The sequence below is a fragment of the Vipera ursinii genome, assembly GCF_947247035.1.
Source record: "Vipera ursinii genome assembly, chromosome: Z".
Lineage (NCBI taxonomy): Eukaryota > Metazoa > Chordata > Lepidosauria > Squamata > Viperidae > Vipera > Vipera ursinii.
Window position 1 is genome coordinate 23,960,590 of NC_139517.1, and position 15,761 is coordinate 23,976,350.

The 15,761-nt window shown below is 38.3% G+C and overlaps 2 protein-coding genes across 2 annotated transcripts in view; both read right to left on the minus strand.

Annotated features, from left to right (window-relative positions):
- LOC310649223 (olfactory receptor 12D3-like) overlaps window positions 1-15,761 on the minus strand; it is a gene marked incomplete at its 3' end in the record, with an annotated part of 92,108 nt that overhangs the window by 25,616 nt on the left and 50,731 nt on the right.
- On the minus strand, window positions 9,943-10,893 carry LOC310649226 (olfactory receptor 12D2-like; the record flags this gene model as incomplete). The annotated part of the gene is made up of 1 exon (XM_083377531.1): window positions 9,943-10,893. The coding sequence occupies one exon, from the start codon at window positions 10,891-10,893 to the stop codon at window positions 9,943-9,945; it is 951 nt and encodes a 316-aa protein (XP_083233657.1).

Genomic DNA, 15,761 nt, shown 5'->3' on the forward strand with positions numbered 1-15,761 from the left:
AAACTATCACACGTTGCACTCCTTTCACATGCTAATAAAGTTATGCTTAAAATCCTACAAGCTAGACTCCAGCAGTATGTGGATCAAGAACTACGAGAAGTACAGGCAGGATTTCGAAGAGGCAGAGGAACTAGAGATCAAATTGCCAACATATGCTGGATCATGGAGAAAGCTAGAGAGTTCCAGAAAAACATCTACTTCTGCTTCATTGACTATGATAAAGCATCTGATTGTGTGGATCACAACAAACTGTGGCAAGTTCTTAAAGAGATGGGAGTACCAGACCATCTTATTTGTCTCTTGAGAAACCTATATGCGGGTTAAGAAGCAACAGTGAGAACTGGATAGGGAACCACTGATTGGTTCAAAATTAGGAAAGGAGTCTGGCAAGGCTGTATACTGTCGCCCTGCCTTTTTAACTTATATGCAGAGCACATCATGAGAAAGGCAGGGCTAGATGAATCAAAAGTTGGAATTAAGATTGACAGGAGAAATATCAACAACGTAAGATATGCAGATGATACCACTCTACTGACAGAAAGTGAAGAATTTTTTTTATTTAAAAAGTTTTACAATATATTTTGACTTTAATCCCCCCTCCCCCACCCCTATCCAACCCTCCCTATCCCTCTCCCCCACTCCCTCCTCCCCCCCGACTTCCCAGAGCTAAATACAGGGCATAAAATCGAAAAACAAACATAAACACCCCTATGTTATCAACAATAAACTATAAATTCTATCTCTCTCTAGCTCATATAAAATGAGTACAAACAATATTAATATTACAAATAAAGTAGAAAAGAAAAAGAGGAAAACAGAAAAAGAGCTTTACTCAAAATAAATTTTCTTAATCCCAGTCCTTATTCATATTAATTTCAAAAAAAAAGAAAAGAAAAAAAACTTTCACCTGCTATTTGCATTCTCCCACCTTTCTCTAATTTCCAAACAAATTCTCAGTTACGCGCCAAAAGCGCCTATCTCTGTTAATCTTAATAATCTCCGACCAAACTAAACTATGATCAAAAATAGTTCTTGCATGTATCATGCCAAATGTCTCGCAGTTCCAAATCATCCTTAAGTTCAAATAAAAGTTCAAATAAAAAGAGTATATAAAAAAAAGATTTAGGCAATCTCTAAGACAACTTGTTGTTAATTAGGAGCTTAAATACCCATTCTTAGTTCAACACATACTTTAAGTCCATAACCCTAATATACTTTTCTAGCAAGCAAATAACATCAATCTTAAATTGTGTAAAATATTAAAAAAAACACTTTCTTTCTCCTCTATACTAATTTTACTCCATTGACATTCTAATCTAAAAATTTAATCAGCAATCTTAACGCCCCAAAACTTTTGGAGCACCTCTGTCATGACCCCCAAAACTTCTTTAGACCGCTCCTCTCTCACATCTTCACTGTAAGCACGCTTTGGAGATTCCATAACTTTCTGCTGGTCTTGCTCTTGCTCTCGTCTCGCTCTTCTTAGGGTGGCACGCATCATCTTCTGGCCTCCTGCAGCAACCAAGGAGACTGTGACTTGATCCCCTCCAACACCATTGTCCTCTGTCTGTCTATCTGCAACATCTTGAAGCTTTCCCACACCGTATCCTTTTGCAGCTTCCAAAAATGATAGGGGGGTTGCTTTTAACATATTACTATAAAAATCACGTGCCTGAGCCACAGTAACCAAACGATGTCTTTTACCTTCGTGCGTCGCCACCAATCCAACTGGAATCTCCCATCTAAACTTAATATCATGTTTCTTAAGTTCCTGTACTAGAAATGCAAAATCTTTCCTTCTCCTTAGGATCTTTGGAGGGATCTCTTTTAAAACCAAAACTTCTTGCTCAGCCACTACCAAATTAGTATCATAAGCAGCTTGAATTACTTCATCTCTAATTACTCTCTTTGTAAAATAGACCACCACATCTCTGGGTAACTTCCTCTGTCTTGCAATCCATGAATTTACACGAAAAACTTTGTCCATATTTCCCTCAATTTCAGATGCTGACTGGCCCAGTACCCCTTCCAGAGCCTCAGAAATCAGCTGCTTTAAATCTTCTTTACCATTCTCCTTTAAACCCCTAATTCTAATAGCATACTGCATCTGATTATACTGAACAAGGCTCAATTCTTCGTCCATTTTATCCCTTATATTTTCATTTTCTAATACCTTTGCTTCTAATATAGAGTTCTTTTGACTGAGATCCTCCACTTTTATATCCAGCTGTAGCACACATTCAGCTACGGATTCAACCATAGACAAGATGTCCACCCTCATTGCTCTCAGCTTCTCTTCCATCTTCTTCTCCAATTTCTCCATTTTCTCCTCCATTTTCTCCTCCAGCTTTTTCAACTTTTCATCCATCATATCAGACATCAATTGTGCATGTTTTCCAAGAGCGTCTTGTAAAGCCTTAAGCGTCAATACTGGGGGAGATGCAGGAGGAAGCAAAGCTTGCAATGAGGTCTCTTGCACCAGGGAAGACCCCGCATTCCGAAGAGCTTTAGAAGTTTTAGCCGCCATCTTCCCCCACTTTCACTTATTACGCACTTTCACTTTAAAGCTATAAAATCCATTGAGCTAGAGAGTAAAAATAAAGAGTCCACCTTGACCTCCTGTACCGCTCTGCCTGCATCTTGATAATCAAAAGTATTTCCTTTTGGCAGGGGTGGTTGCTAACGCCTGGCTCTGCTCCAAAAATCCCAGAGCAGAGGCGCTGCGCAGCTCGGAGCAACCCAGGCTTCGGGGGGGCTCATCCTTCAGCCGCCCAAGCTCTCAGCTCAGGCGGCCCCGGAGAGCTCAACCCCTACCTGGGGCCTCACCCCCTCCTCTTCTCCCGAGGAGGGGGCTTCAAATCCATCTAAACAGCTGATCGGCGCTGTTTAAGATGGAAAAACACAGCTGCGCAGCGGGCAGCCCGAAAACGGCTGTCTTCGACGTCGCGTCGCCACCGGAAGTCGAAAGTGAAGAAGAATTAAAGAGTCTCTTCTTGTGGGTGAAAAAGGAGAGTGCAAACTTTGGGTTGAAATTAAGCATTAAAAAACTAAGATCATGGCATCCAACCCTCTCAATTCCTGGCAAATAGATGGGGAAGAAATGGAGGTAGTGACAGATTTTATTTTCCTGGGCTCCAAGATCACCACAGATGGGGACTGAAGCCAAGAAATTAAAAGATGCTTGCTCCTGTAGAGGAAAGCCATGACAAATCTAGACAGCACACTAAAAAGCAGAGACATCACCCTGCCAACAAAAGTCCATATAGTCAAGGCTATGGTCTTCCCAGATGCAATGTATGGCTGTGAAAGTTGGACCATAAGAAATGCTGAGCACCAAAGAATTGAGGCCTTTGAAGTATGGTTCTGGAGAAGACTCCTGCGAGTCCCTTGGACTGCAAGGCAATCAAACTGGTCAGTCCTAGAGGTGATCAACCCTGACTGCTCTTTAGAAGGGCAGATCCTGAAGTTGAAACTCAAATACTTTGGCCACCTAATGAGAAAGAAGGAGTCAGTGGAGAAGAGCCTAATGCTGGGAAAGATTGAGGGCAAGAGAAGAACAGGACAACAGAGAATGACGTGGCTGGATGGAGTCACTGAAGCAGTAGGCATGAGCCTAAATGGACTCCAGAAGGTGGTAGAAGAGAGGAAGGCCTGGAGGAATATTGTCCATGGGGTTGCGATGGGTCAGACATGACTTCACAACTAACAACAACCAGTGCTTTTTTTCTAAAAAAAGAAAGGTGCCGGAACTCTCACCTTGTTAATCTGGCATTGGCGTGGCGTACTGTGTGGATGTGGCCAGCTCATCACTTGCGTCAGGGGCACTTGTTCTGAGCTGGGCAGGACTGGAGCAAATCTGATGGTCTCCGGCAGAGGGGGGATGGGACCGGGGCAAACGCTGGGTCATAGTCCATTGGAGGAGCCTCACTGATATTAAAGTGGGTGGGGGAAGACATGATATTAAAGGGGGTTGGGGAAGACAGTGTATGAGAGAGACAGAGAGATTCCCTTTTTATAAGTTTGCTTACTTTGCAATGCTTTCCTTTCCCCACACTTTTGCTTCCCTGCTGGCTCAATGTCTCTTTCTCTCTGCCACCCCGATCTACAGCTGCAAAGCAATTTTGCTCCCCCCCCCACAGCTGATCTGGGCAGCAGAAGCTTTTTTGAAGCCTCTGGAGCTCGCATCGATGGCCGTGGGGTGATTTTGTGATGCTCCAGCGCCCCAATCCGGGCTTCGGAGGCCTGCAAAATGCTTCTGCTGCCCAAATCAGCCGTGTGCATGTGGGGGAAAGCGAAATTTCTCTGCAGCTGTAGATCTGGGCAGCAGAGGCATTTTGCAGGCCTCCAATGGCCAGATTGGGCTGCTGGAGCATCATAAAATCACCTCATGGCCATGGATGTGAGCTCCAGAAGTTTCAAAAATGCTTCTGCTTCTCAGATCGGTGGGGGGGGAGAGTGAAATCACTCTGCAGCCCTAGAACGTGCAAGTTTGGAGTTTGGGAAAGTGAGCAGGGCCTTAACATAAAAGGCTGGTTCTGCTTTCAAAAATAGAGAAAGGAGGGAAGATTATTGGGCTCCTTGCCTCATTCCCACTTGAAGCCATCCTTAGCAACAAGGAAAAATCTAATCTATCCAATGCTACCCAACATTTCAAATATGTGTGCACTGAGAGGATAGCTATTTTTAAGACACCAGTCCTGCACATCTACTGTATATCTAGGAATAAATCTCATTAAACTCATGAGGCTGTGAAACACAGAAAGGAAACACACACACACACACACACACACACACAGAGAGAGAGAGAGAGAGAGGGAGAGAGAGAGAGAGAGAGCTTCCAATCTTGTGAGCAATTCCAACAGCTAAACTAGCCTGAGAGAAATTCCAAAGCTCCTGACCTTCCCAAACTCCAAACTCGCGTGTCCTACTTCCCTCGCTTGCCTTCTCCAACTCCAAACTCGCGTGTCCTAGTTTGGAGTTTGTGTATGTGTGTGTGTGCGTGTGCGCACGTAAAAAAAGGTGCCGGAACGCCGTTCTGAGCGTTCTATGAGAAAAGAAGCCCTGACAACAACCATATATTATCCAAGATAGGTGCAATGTGGATGAACATAGGGCAGCCCTATATGTGAAGTCAATGATATTTAGAAAGAGGCTAGTTCAAATAGTTCAAAAACTTATTTCAATATGAACAAAATATAATCATTTAAATGCTTACATTTTCATTATGCTACTGCTGCATATTACAAACTGTACAAGAGTTTTATCCAATTTGTAATGTAAAAAAAAGCTGAATATTGTGAGAAGAGGAATCTTATAGGATACCAAGTGTAGAGTAGTATTAATAGTATTGAACTAAGCCTGCAGAGACTTTCTATAAATGTAGGACATGATTGGATGATGCCCAGCTGCAATTATTATTATTATTATTATTATTATTATTATTATTATTATTATTATTATTATTATTATTATTATTATTATTCATTAGACCTGAACTCCAACTAAACATTCAAATTGACTGGCACCGATGGTTGACATCAGTTGCTGCCAGCATCCTAGGTATCAACCAGGCACCCCCTTAAAATGTAAGATTTTCTGAGTAGCACAGTTTTTTGTAGCATTGCTGGAGTTATTGCAGGAAGCTGGAGTTTCTTGATGTTTTTGGACATAGTTCCCAGTTCCCTGATGACAAAGGGTATCACTGTTACACGTTTCATCAACAGGCGTGCAGTTCCGATGGCCAGGTAACAATATTTCATAGTTTTTTCCAGTTCTTTTTCTTCGACTCTGCCATCTCCTGGTACAGTGATATCAATCAGCTGTATGCTTTGGTTCTCTACAACTGTGATATCTGGCATGTTGTGTTCCAAATGGTGATCTGTCTGTATTCAAAAGCCCCACAAGATCTTCACCCTCTCATTCTCAACAACTTTTTCCACCCTATGTTCCCATGACTTTTTGCACAATAATAATAATAATAATAATAATAATAATAATAATAATAATAATAATAATAATAATAATAATAATAATAATAATAATAATAATAATAATAATCATTGGCATCCTTCAGTCTCAAGAGACTATGGTATCATGCTCTGGAACGAGGTCCTAAAGCAGCATCTGGTGTGACTAAAAAGGCCAATTCCAGAGTGGCAATCCTTTCCAGACTGAGGACAGATACAATCTGTCCCCTGTCCAGCCCCCAGAATTTTGCTCGTTCTGGGACTGCCTCTTTGCCTCAGTGTGCTGCACAATTGTCTCTTCAAACTGGAGAGGGCCATGCTGCATCTTTAGCCTCCAAGCTGAGTGATCAGAGGTCAAGGTTTCCCAGCTGTTAATGTCCATTCCCAACGCCTTTAGATCCCTCTTGCAGATATCCTTATATCACAACTCTGGTCTCCCTCTGGGGTGCTTTCCCTGCATTAGTTCTCCATACAGCAGATCTTTCAGAATCTGACCATCAGCCATTCTCACGACATGCCCGAGCCAGCGTAGATGTCACTGTTTCAATAATGTAAACATGTTAGAAATTCCAGCACATTCCAGTACTGCGCTATTTGGAACTTTGTTATGCCAGGTGATGCCAAGAATACATCAGAGACAGCGCATATGAAAGGTGTTCAGCTTTCTCTCCTGCCGTGCATAAAGGGTCCAAGACTCACTACAGTACAAGAGTGTGCTCAGGGCTTCCGGTTTGCGCGCATGGCACTTTTGGACATGCAGAAAGTGCTCCCTCCCTGCCGTCCCATCTTTCTTCATTGGAGGACCCAGAAAAGGGTCAAAAGTCGCCTTGGAAGGGTGACCATCACAAGGAAGCCCTCCTGTGATTGTGGAAGGGTGGCAGCCCTCCACTTGAATCTGGGGCAGCACCTTTTTGGCCTTTAGAAGAAGAGACCGGCCATGAACATGGCCGATCATTAAGCCATTTCCTGTTATTGTTATTGTTGTTGTTATTGTTGTTGTTGTTATTGTTATTGTTATTGTTATTGTTATTGTTGTTATTATTATTATTATTATTATTATTATTATTATTATTATTCATACACAGAGAGAGATATTTAAATATCCTTGCTTCCTGAAAGAAGCTTCTGACTTGACAACTTTACCAAAAGTCTCAGGTATTTTTTTTTCCTTCTGATTCTTATAAAATCCTAGTTCATTCTAGCCAATAAATATGTCATAATATACTTTATTAATGTGTGTAGGAATTTTTTTAAAAAATATGCTATCATATTATGCATTCCACCCCTTCCCACCACCACTGCCCATGAGCGCCTTTCTCTGAATGTATCAGTGTTTAAGATGTTATACTTGCACATTTGCACAAATGGAAAGAAATAATTGATCAAATAGAATCCCCATGAATAAATAAATTGCTTGCAGTTAATTTACATTTGTTAGATAGTCAGACTATTCATACCTTAAGAAAATCTCCTCCCTACCAAGATGCACATGTAGCCTTGGTGGAGCAGTGGGCTAATATCTCCTTATGTAACACCAGCTGCCTGCAATTATTGCAGGTTCGCATCCCACCAGGCTCAAGGTTGACTCAGCCTTCCATCCTTCCGAGGTAGGTAAAATGAGGACCCAGATTGTTGGGGGCAATTAAGCTGACTTTGTAATAATGCCGCTTGGGGTGTGTGTGAAAGCGCTAATAAAGCAGGCATATACATAGAATGAAGGCTACTGCTAAGCTTGTAAGCCGCCCTGAGTCTTCGGAGAAGGGCGGGATATAAATGGAATTAAAATAACAAAATAAAATAAAATAAAATAAAATAAAAGCTAAGAAAAAAAACTAAGCTACAGGAGTTCAACTGTGTATATTTAAATGGGAGGCAAAAAATAATCCCCTAGAGCAGAAAGTATTCTCAGTGATTTCTAGATCTTCATCAGATATTTAGGTTTCAAAATATTATTGGCTAACATGGGAGGAAAGAAGGAATAATCCTTGAAGCAAAGTATTCATGTGGGGAAAATCTACTGAATGTGAGAATGTAAACAATTTGTTTTACCAATTAATGCTATTTTAGCATTTTATATTTATTGCTCAAGGTTATTTTTCCAAGACCTTGAAATATTGCCACAAATTGTTTTTCTTAGGGACAGTAAAATGGAGTTATAATTTGTTTATTTTTTCTCTACAGATAAATCGTAGCCACCAACAAATATACATGAGAATTAATGTGAATTACATGGACAAAGGACTAGAATCCTGAGCAATGTTCAGACTTCACATGCTATGATACATGTTTATTTTCTTTATATTCCTTTTATATGTAAGTCATATCCAACAACTTATCATAATTATTGCAGTGGCACAAAATGTGTATGTGTGTGTATACATATGCATGCATGCATACATACATACATACATACGAGTAGAATTGGAAGGGATTTTGGGGATCTTCTAGGTCTGCAACCCGCGGCTCCGGAGCCTCATGCGGCTCTTTCAGCCGTCTCCTGCGGCTCCCAGTCCTCTGCCATGTGCAGTCCAAGAAAAAAAAAAGTGGGACTAAAAAAGTTCAACCAATCAATTCAAATATGCAGGGTAGGTGCATATCTCGCCTTGGCTCCACTCTTCAGTCAAACCCTGTTCTGCGCATGCGTGCATGTACGCGCATGGGCACACATTTTTTGCAGCTCCCAGTTTTTCCTTTTGTGAGGGAACTGGTTCCGAGTGGTTCTTTCATTGTTTCAGGTTGCTGACCCCTGTTCTAGACCAACCCGATGCTCAAACAAGAGACCCTATACCAGGTAACCTTGGCTCTTTTTTGACTCATGGACTTCAACTCTGGGAGTTGCCTACCCTTGCCCTATACCATTTCGGATAAATGGCTGTCCAGTTTTTTCTTAAAAGCCCCAAATAATGGAGCACCTACAACTTCTAAATTCAAACTGTTCCACATATTAATTGCTCTCATTGTCTTACTTTCTGGTGCTTTGGAAAAATGGTTGTCTCCTTTTTCTTTGTTGCAGTTCCTCAAATACTGGAACACTGCTATCATGTCTTTTCACTAGCCTAGACATACCCAATTCCTGCAGCTGTTCTTCATATGTTTAACCTCAATCCCTTAATCATCTTTGTTGTTCTTCTTTGCACTCTTTCCAGAGTCTCAACATCTTTTTTATATTGTGATAACCAAAACTGGACAGAATGTTCCAAGTTTGCTCCTACCAAGGCACTATAAAGTGGTACTAATACTTAATGTGATCTAGCCCTCCGTTCATTCACTTAGGATTGCATTGGCTTTTTTGGTGGCTGCAGCACACTGCTGGCTCATTTTTAAATGACTGTATACTAGCACTCTAAGATTTTATTTATTTATTTGTATCCTGACTTTATTATTTTTTACTAATAACTCAAAGCAGTGAACATTTTCAACATACCTTCCTCTTCCTATTTTCCCCACTACACCCAGTTGGCTCTGAAAAGAAAGATATATTTTAAGAGATATTGCTTTAGACATGTCTTTTGCAAATATTTCTCCAAAGATAATGTTGAGATCAGCAATTAACAATTGTGATTCCACTGCTTACATTTTTATTATGTTACTGGAGATTGTGGTTTAACCTGTAAAACAATCTTATTTACCATTAATAGTTCAAACAGGAGAGTCAAACTAAAAATCCCATACTTGTTATCTAACAAATGATAAGTCAAATGTTAGTAGTTAAGTCTGTGCATGAGAGTGGTGAGGACCAGAGAGACCCATTTCAAATCCACCTTCGGTCAGGATGGCTCATTCAGAGGCCTTTAATGAGTACCTCAAATCACTACCTCAAAAATTATTTTAATAGGAATGATTTGAATCATTAAAAGTTAAAAGATGGCATTTCAATATAACTGGTGATTAAAATAAAATGAAGAAGTCAGTGAATGACTAAAGACCATCTAAATGTCAAATGCAATTGTTACAGGAACTATTGTGAAATATATTTTCAGCATTTCCATTTATCAATAAAGGAAAATCTTGCTACCAACATCTTTTTCATTGCCTTTTTAACCTCCTCATTCCTCAATGTATAGATAAGTGGGTTCAAAACTGGAGTAACTGCGCTATATATAAGAGTTATTATTACATCTCGTTCAGAGGAGTTACCTACAGTGGGAAGCATGTAATTAAATAATACAGGAATATAGAGTAAAGATATCACAGTTAAGTGGGATCCACAGGTGGAAAAGGCTTTTTGCCAACTACGCTGGGACTGCATTTTAAAGAGAAGGAAAGTAATGATGTACAGGTAAGAGAAAAGTATGAAGATAAAAGGGCCCATAGCAACACAGCTGGTCACAATATTGAGAAGCATGAGATTCAGGCGTGTGTTTCCACAGGCCAGTTTCAACAAAGGCTTGATGTCACAGACAAAGTGTTCAATTAGATTTTGTCCACAGAAGGGAAGGCGAGCAGTTACTAATACATGCATCAAGGCATGGAAAAAGCCAATAGACCAGGCAGCTACTGCCATTAAGACACAGAACATTTTTCTCATGATGATAGTATAGCGCAAGGGGTTGCATATTGCAACATACCGATCATAGGCCATGACTCCGAGGAGGGTACCTTCGCTACTGCCCAAGAAATAGAAAAAAAAGAGCTGGACCATGCAGCCATTGAAGGAGATGGTTTGTAGTTCTACTAGAAATCCTTGCAGCATTTTTGGAACAGTTACTGTGGAATAGAAAATGTCAAGGTAGGAAAGATTTCCAAGAAAAAAGTACATGGGTGTATGAAGATGGGGTTCAGATAAGACTACAAGGACAATAGCTCCATTCCCCACTAATGTGGCCATATACAACAGCAGAAAAAATGAAAATATTATATATTGAAACTCCAAATCATTTTTCAGGCCCAACAAGATGAATTCACCCACCTCTGTTTGGTTCTCCATTGCTAAAAAAAGAAGAAGCAGAGAGTGATAAAATAGGAAAGACATAACCATTTGAAGTTAGAAAAGTCTATGTGTGATATTTAAGGTAAAAAGTAAAAAAAGGTGAAATTGTGATAAGAAAAATCTAACTGAATTTGACTAATAAGGTATACATTAGTAACGAAGAACAGATATTATTTTCTGTCTAAAAATTCTGAACACAGTAGAAATAAACAACAACAACAATGTAGCTATTTGAATAAATCAAGACTATAATTTTATTAATTCCAAAACAATAAGAAATGTAAAATTGTAAATGTCCTATTTCAGATATTTCTAACCATCTAAACTGGTCCAGCAGGATGGCCATGTTCCATGTCCCATCACCCAAAGAATGACTGGTGGGGAACAGAAGTCATACCTTTTCTGCCCTGATGCATGCTCTCTGGAACATCCTCCCTCCTAAGATCAGGATGGTCCTGAACTTATTGGCCTTTTGAAAGTCCTTGAAAATCTGACTATGTGTCCAGGGCTAGGATCTTGAACTTGTGAAGGGCTCCATTTTCTGGCAAGGTTGACCCTGACAGATTATAATATATCTTGGCTACTGTTTATATTTAAAATCTTCTTTAAAATGTGTTAGCAAGAATGAATAGTACCAGTGATAGCATAATGTTGGTGGTCATTTCTGATGAAGAAGATTTCCCTCTTGATTTTAAAGCCATAAATCTTAAAAAGTGTAAATGTGTATCAAATTCAGGAACCATCATTTTCAATCTCTTCAAACTTCCACTATTCTAGATATCAAATGTAGAAAAATACATTTCATTTGATGTCAATTTTTGGGACGTATTTTTATATCCAAGGAAGGTAGTCAGTTGTGTCAAAAGCTCATTATATCTTTTCAAAGTATCAAAAAAAGTCTAAATGAAATAGGTAGGTTAGATGGACAAGAACTTCCTAGTTTTACTTTCTGACTTATAATTCAAGAATAACTACTTTTAACATGTTAATACTTGAAAATCACGGTTAAACATAAAATGTAACTCAGAACCTCCCATAGAGGATGAAATAATATGCTGTAATCTTGACAACTGCAGAAGTAACTTACAATATATAAAGGAATATCTTGAAGAACTTTCTCCCCCATTCTGTTGCTGTTTATCATTTATCATTTGTTTAAACATATTTTATTTAAAGATATTGTAAGCTACTAAAGAACTATCTATAATTTCAAAGACAGAACAAAATATTGGATGTTCTGAATAAATGCTGTATATAACACGACCCTATGTGATATCTATTTCTTAATATTCATATGATTCATACCTTGATAACCCCTTTCCTCAAATAAGATCAATAATTTAAGATAAGGATCATTTAAAATCAAGAGGTAAACCATGCATTTTGACAGAATGCAAAAAAATATGCTATCCTAATAGAATATATATGTGTACATTTCTTGGCTTACAGAGCATCATTACCTGCCCTTGGGGACAAATAGAACAATCCATTAAACAGGGTATGCCTGTGGGAATACATTTTCTGAGTCTAAGAATAGAAACTATTTGATTAACCAATTAAGACAATTTACCTATATGTTTAATAGCAAATATATTCTCCCCCAAAGAATTGAAATATAATCACAAATAAGTTTTGTGTTAATAATCAAAACTGAAGATTCTGCTGCAGTTTATATCTTGTGAGGGTTAAAATCATGAGTAATATTAAGGACTAGAGATAACTATAATAATCTGTGAACCATACTAATTGAGAATATACCCAGTATTTGTTACAGGATATGCTGTATAATTCCTCAGCCCAGCCTGCAAAATTGAAGAAGAGAGTTTGATGAATATCTCAAAGAAAAATAAACGTGGTGGTGGAGGAGGAGGACAGAAGTTCAGTTTTTGGGCAGTTTTCCCTTTAAACCTCTAAATCAATTGAATCTTGCAGCCCTTTGTTTTTCTGGACATTTTGTATGAAGAGCCATGTACGATGAGTCCCATTACCACCACAGATCATGAGTAATGTCGGAAATACTTGAAATTCAACGTCAGCCTTTCTTGGTAGGGAAGATCATAAGCAGGAATTTCAGTAATGTTATTTCATTGTTTTAGGATGTATTCATTGAATCAGGAAGGTCCAAAATCTTCACTACCTTTTTTAAGGATAATGAAGTCAAGATAGGAGTGTTCTATATCTCCCTCTTTTGCTTTGACTTCTCCAGGGCTGAATGACCATTTCTCTTCTCTTTCCTCTTTCTCAAGGCCATAACTAAATTCTCTATAGTCAGGAATCCTAAAAGCAAAATAGAAAAAAACTTGCAATGGAGTTGAAATACCTTGGAAATCATTTGAAAATCAGGTGCCATGGTGGACAAATGTATTTCTAGATCCTGCCAACTTTATCTGCATTTAGTAATGTCTGTTCTATTAATATATATCAATCAATTTTTAAACAAAATAATCCACATGTTTAATGAAAATCTCACAGGAATATTTATTTTAAAAATGCAGTAGAAAATTCAAAAAGGTGCAGGACACAAGGAAAGTTTATTCATCAATATTTGTTTTAATCTGAATATTGTAATATGTCCACTATTACACAGCTTATGAAAATGTTACTGTTTTCATGGCAAGCTGACTCACCTTTAATATGTGTTTAATTACTAGTGATAGGCTTCACTACATTGCAGATAATACAAATATTCACATATACTGAAGAAAAATAAAAATATGCATCTATATCCAGCCTCTTTGGTTGTTTCTTAAGATGTCAGGAGTCATTTCTATCCCACCCATTTCACAATACTTTTAAGAAAATTGAATGGATCATCTAACTCCAAGGAGATGTATAATCATAGATGTACCCTAAGAATTAATTTAGATGTTTACCTTTATGTTGTGGAGAATAAAGTTCAAGGTGGATAAACGTATGTATACAAGCTTTGCCATTATATCAATATCTTGTTGTCTGTTTCCCTGATCTTTCCACACTGAAGAGCAAAGTCTACAGGCTCCCTCACTTTCTTCACTATAAGAGGGGGGAAAAAAGAGAAAGATGAGATAGTCACTATAGCCTATATCAATAAAATAATGTGTCAGGACAGTTTTCTGGCCTGATCTAACTTGAAGACCTGTCATCAGTCTTGAAAGTCTTACTACTCTCTGCCTGGATGGCATAGCTGAGCATTAGGTAAAGGTAAAGGTAAAGGTTCCCCCGCATATGTGTGCTAGTCGTTTCCAACTCTAGGGGCCAGTGCTCATCTCCGTTTCAAAGCCGAAAAGCCAGACCTTGTCCAAAGACATCTCCATGGTCATGTGGCCGGCATGACTAGACGCCAAAGGCGCACAGAATGCTGTTACCTTCCCACTGTAGTGGTCCCTATTTTTCTACTTGCATTTTTATGTGCTTTCAAACTGCTAGGTTGGCAGAAGCTGGGATGAGTAACAGGCGCTCACTCTGTAACACGGCACTCGGGATTTGACCCGCCAAACTGCCGACCTTCTGAATGACAAGCTCAGTGTCCTAAACCACTGATACTACAAAATATTAATGCTTCTTTATTAGAAAGTGTTCCTCTTTCCCACCTTCTGATCTGAAGGCTGGTTTCCAAGCAAGCAGGAGAAAGGTACATTTAGACATATGAAAATTCAGTTGAAAGGCAAAAAAAAAAAATAAAGTTTCTGCTTTAAATTAGAATGGTTGCATTAGCAAAGAACTTCAAAATATAAGTGAAGCTATTTTTTTAAATAGAAAATATAAAATATTATTTTAGATTCCTTCTTCTCCCTTTTGGAATTTTTGAAATCAATTTCATTACTACCTGTCCCCAGCCATTTCCCCAAAATAATAAACAAATAACCAACAAACAAATAACCAGGTGCTTGGAACTCAAAGCTATCCTCTCTTTTGTGAAGTCAAGGAAAATGTCCAGTAACTTGTCAAGTGTATTTTAGGTTTTAAAAAATCTGAAAAGCATTAATGCTTAATGCACTTAAAGCATAGATTTTATTCAATCAGCTCACTGTAAGGAAATGCAAACAATCAGAGGAGTACTTTAAAAGAGGCTAATCACCTAAAATTAATTAAATATAATGCATTTTTTGAAATCAATAAAGAGCAAAGATGGTTCTCTTGCATGGATTTTAATTAAATCTAAACTAACTTTATTAGAGTTCTTTTATCCACCATTTGTAATTTAAGATAGAAGAGTTCTACTAAAAATCTCATTCAACATGGTGAATGAAAGACTGCAATTACAGGTGTTCCTAGGTGGTAAAGAAGTAAATTTCCTGATTTCTCAGTGTATAAATAAGTGCGTTCAAATCTGGGGTAATGGCACTATATATGAGAGTTAATATTATCTCCATTTATGATGGTGTACTCACAATGGGAAGCATGTAATTAAACAGCACACAACGTTTAAAACAAAGATTGAAAAAAATAATTTTCCAAATTAGATTTAGAATATTCATATAAAAATATTGTTTAGACTTTATATTTAAAGATGAGAGAACATAAAGGAATGACAATCTCATCTCAAATGGCAATCTCAGATTTTCTCCCAAGCAATAATTTTTCAAATCAGTTATCATGACCATTTTTGTTCAAAACAAAGAAAGCTACAAATTCAGTGTTTCACAAAGTTAGCCTCCAATCCAGATGTTTAAGATCTAGAAGCTAACATCATTTTTCCGAATCTAGAACAAATGTAAAGGTGATATAGCAAGGGTGTTCTTAGGAAACCATTTTATAACAAGTATTGACACTTAATTTTCTTTAAAGCAAAATTGCAGATTTCTTTCAAGTAGATAGGAAAAATAATTTGGAAGAAGACTTCTACTTCTGGCTTCCAGTTTGGGCTCGCATCACTGGCAAACACA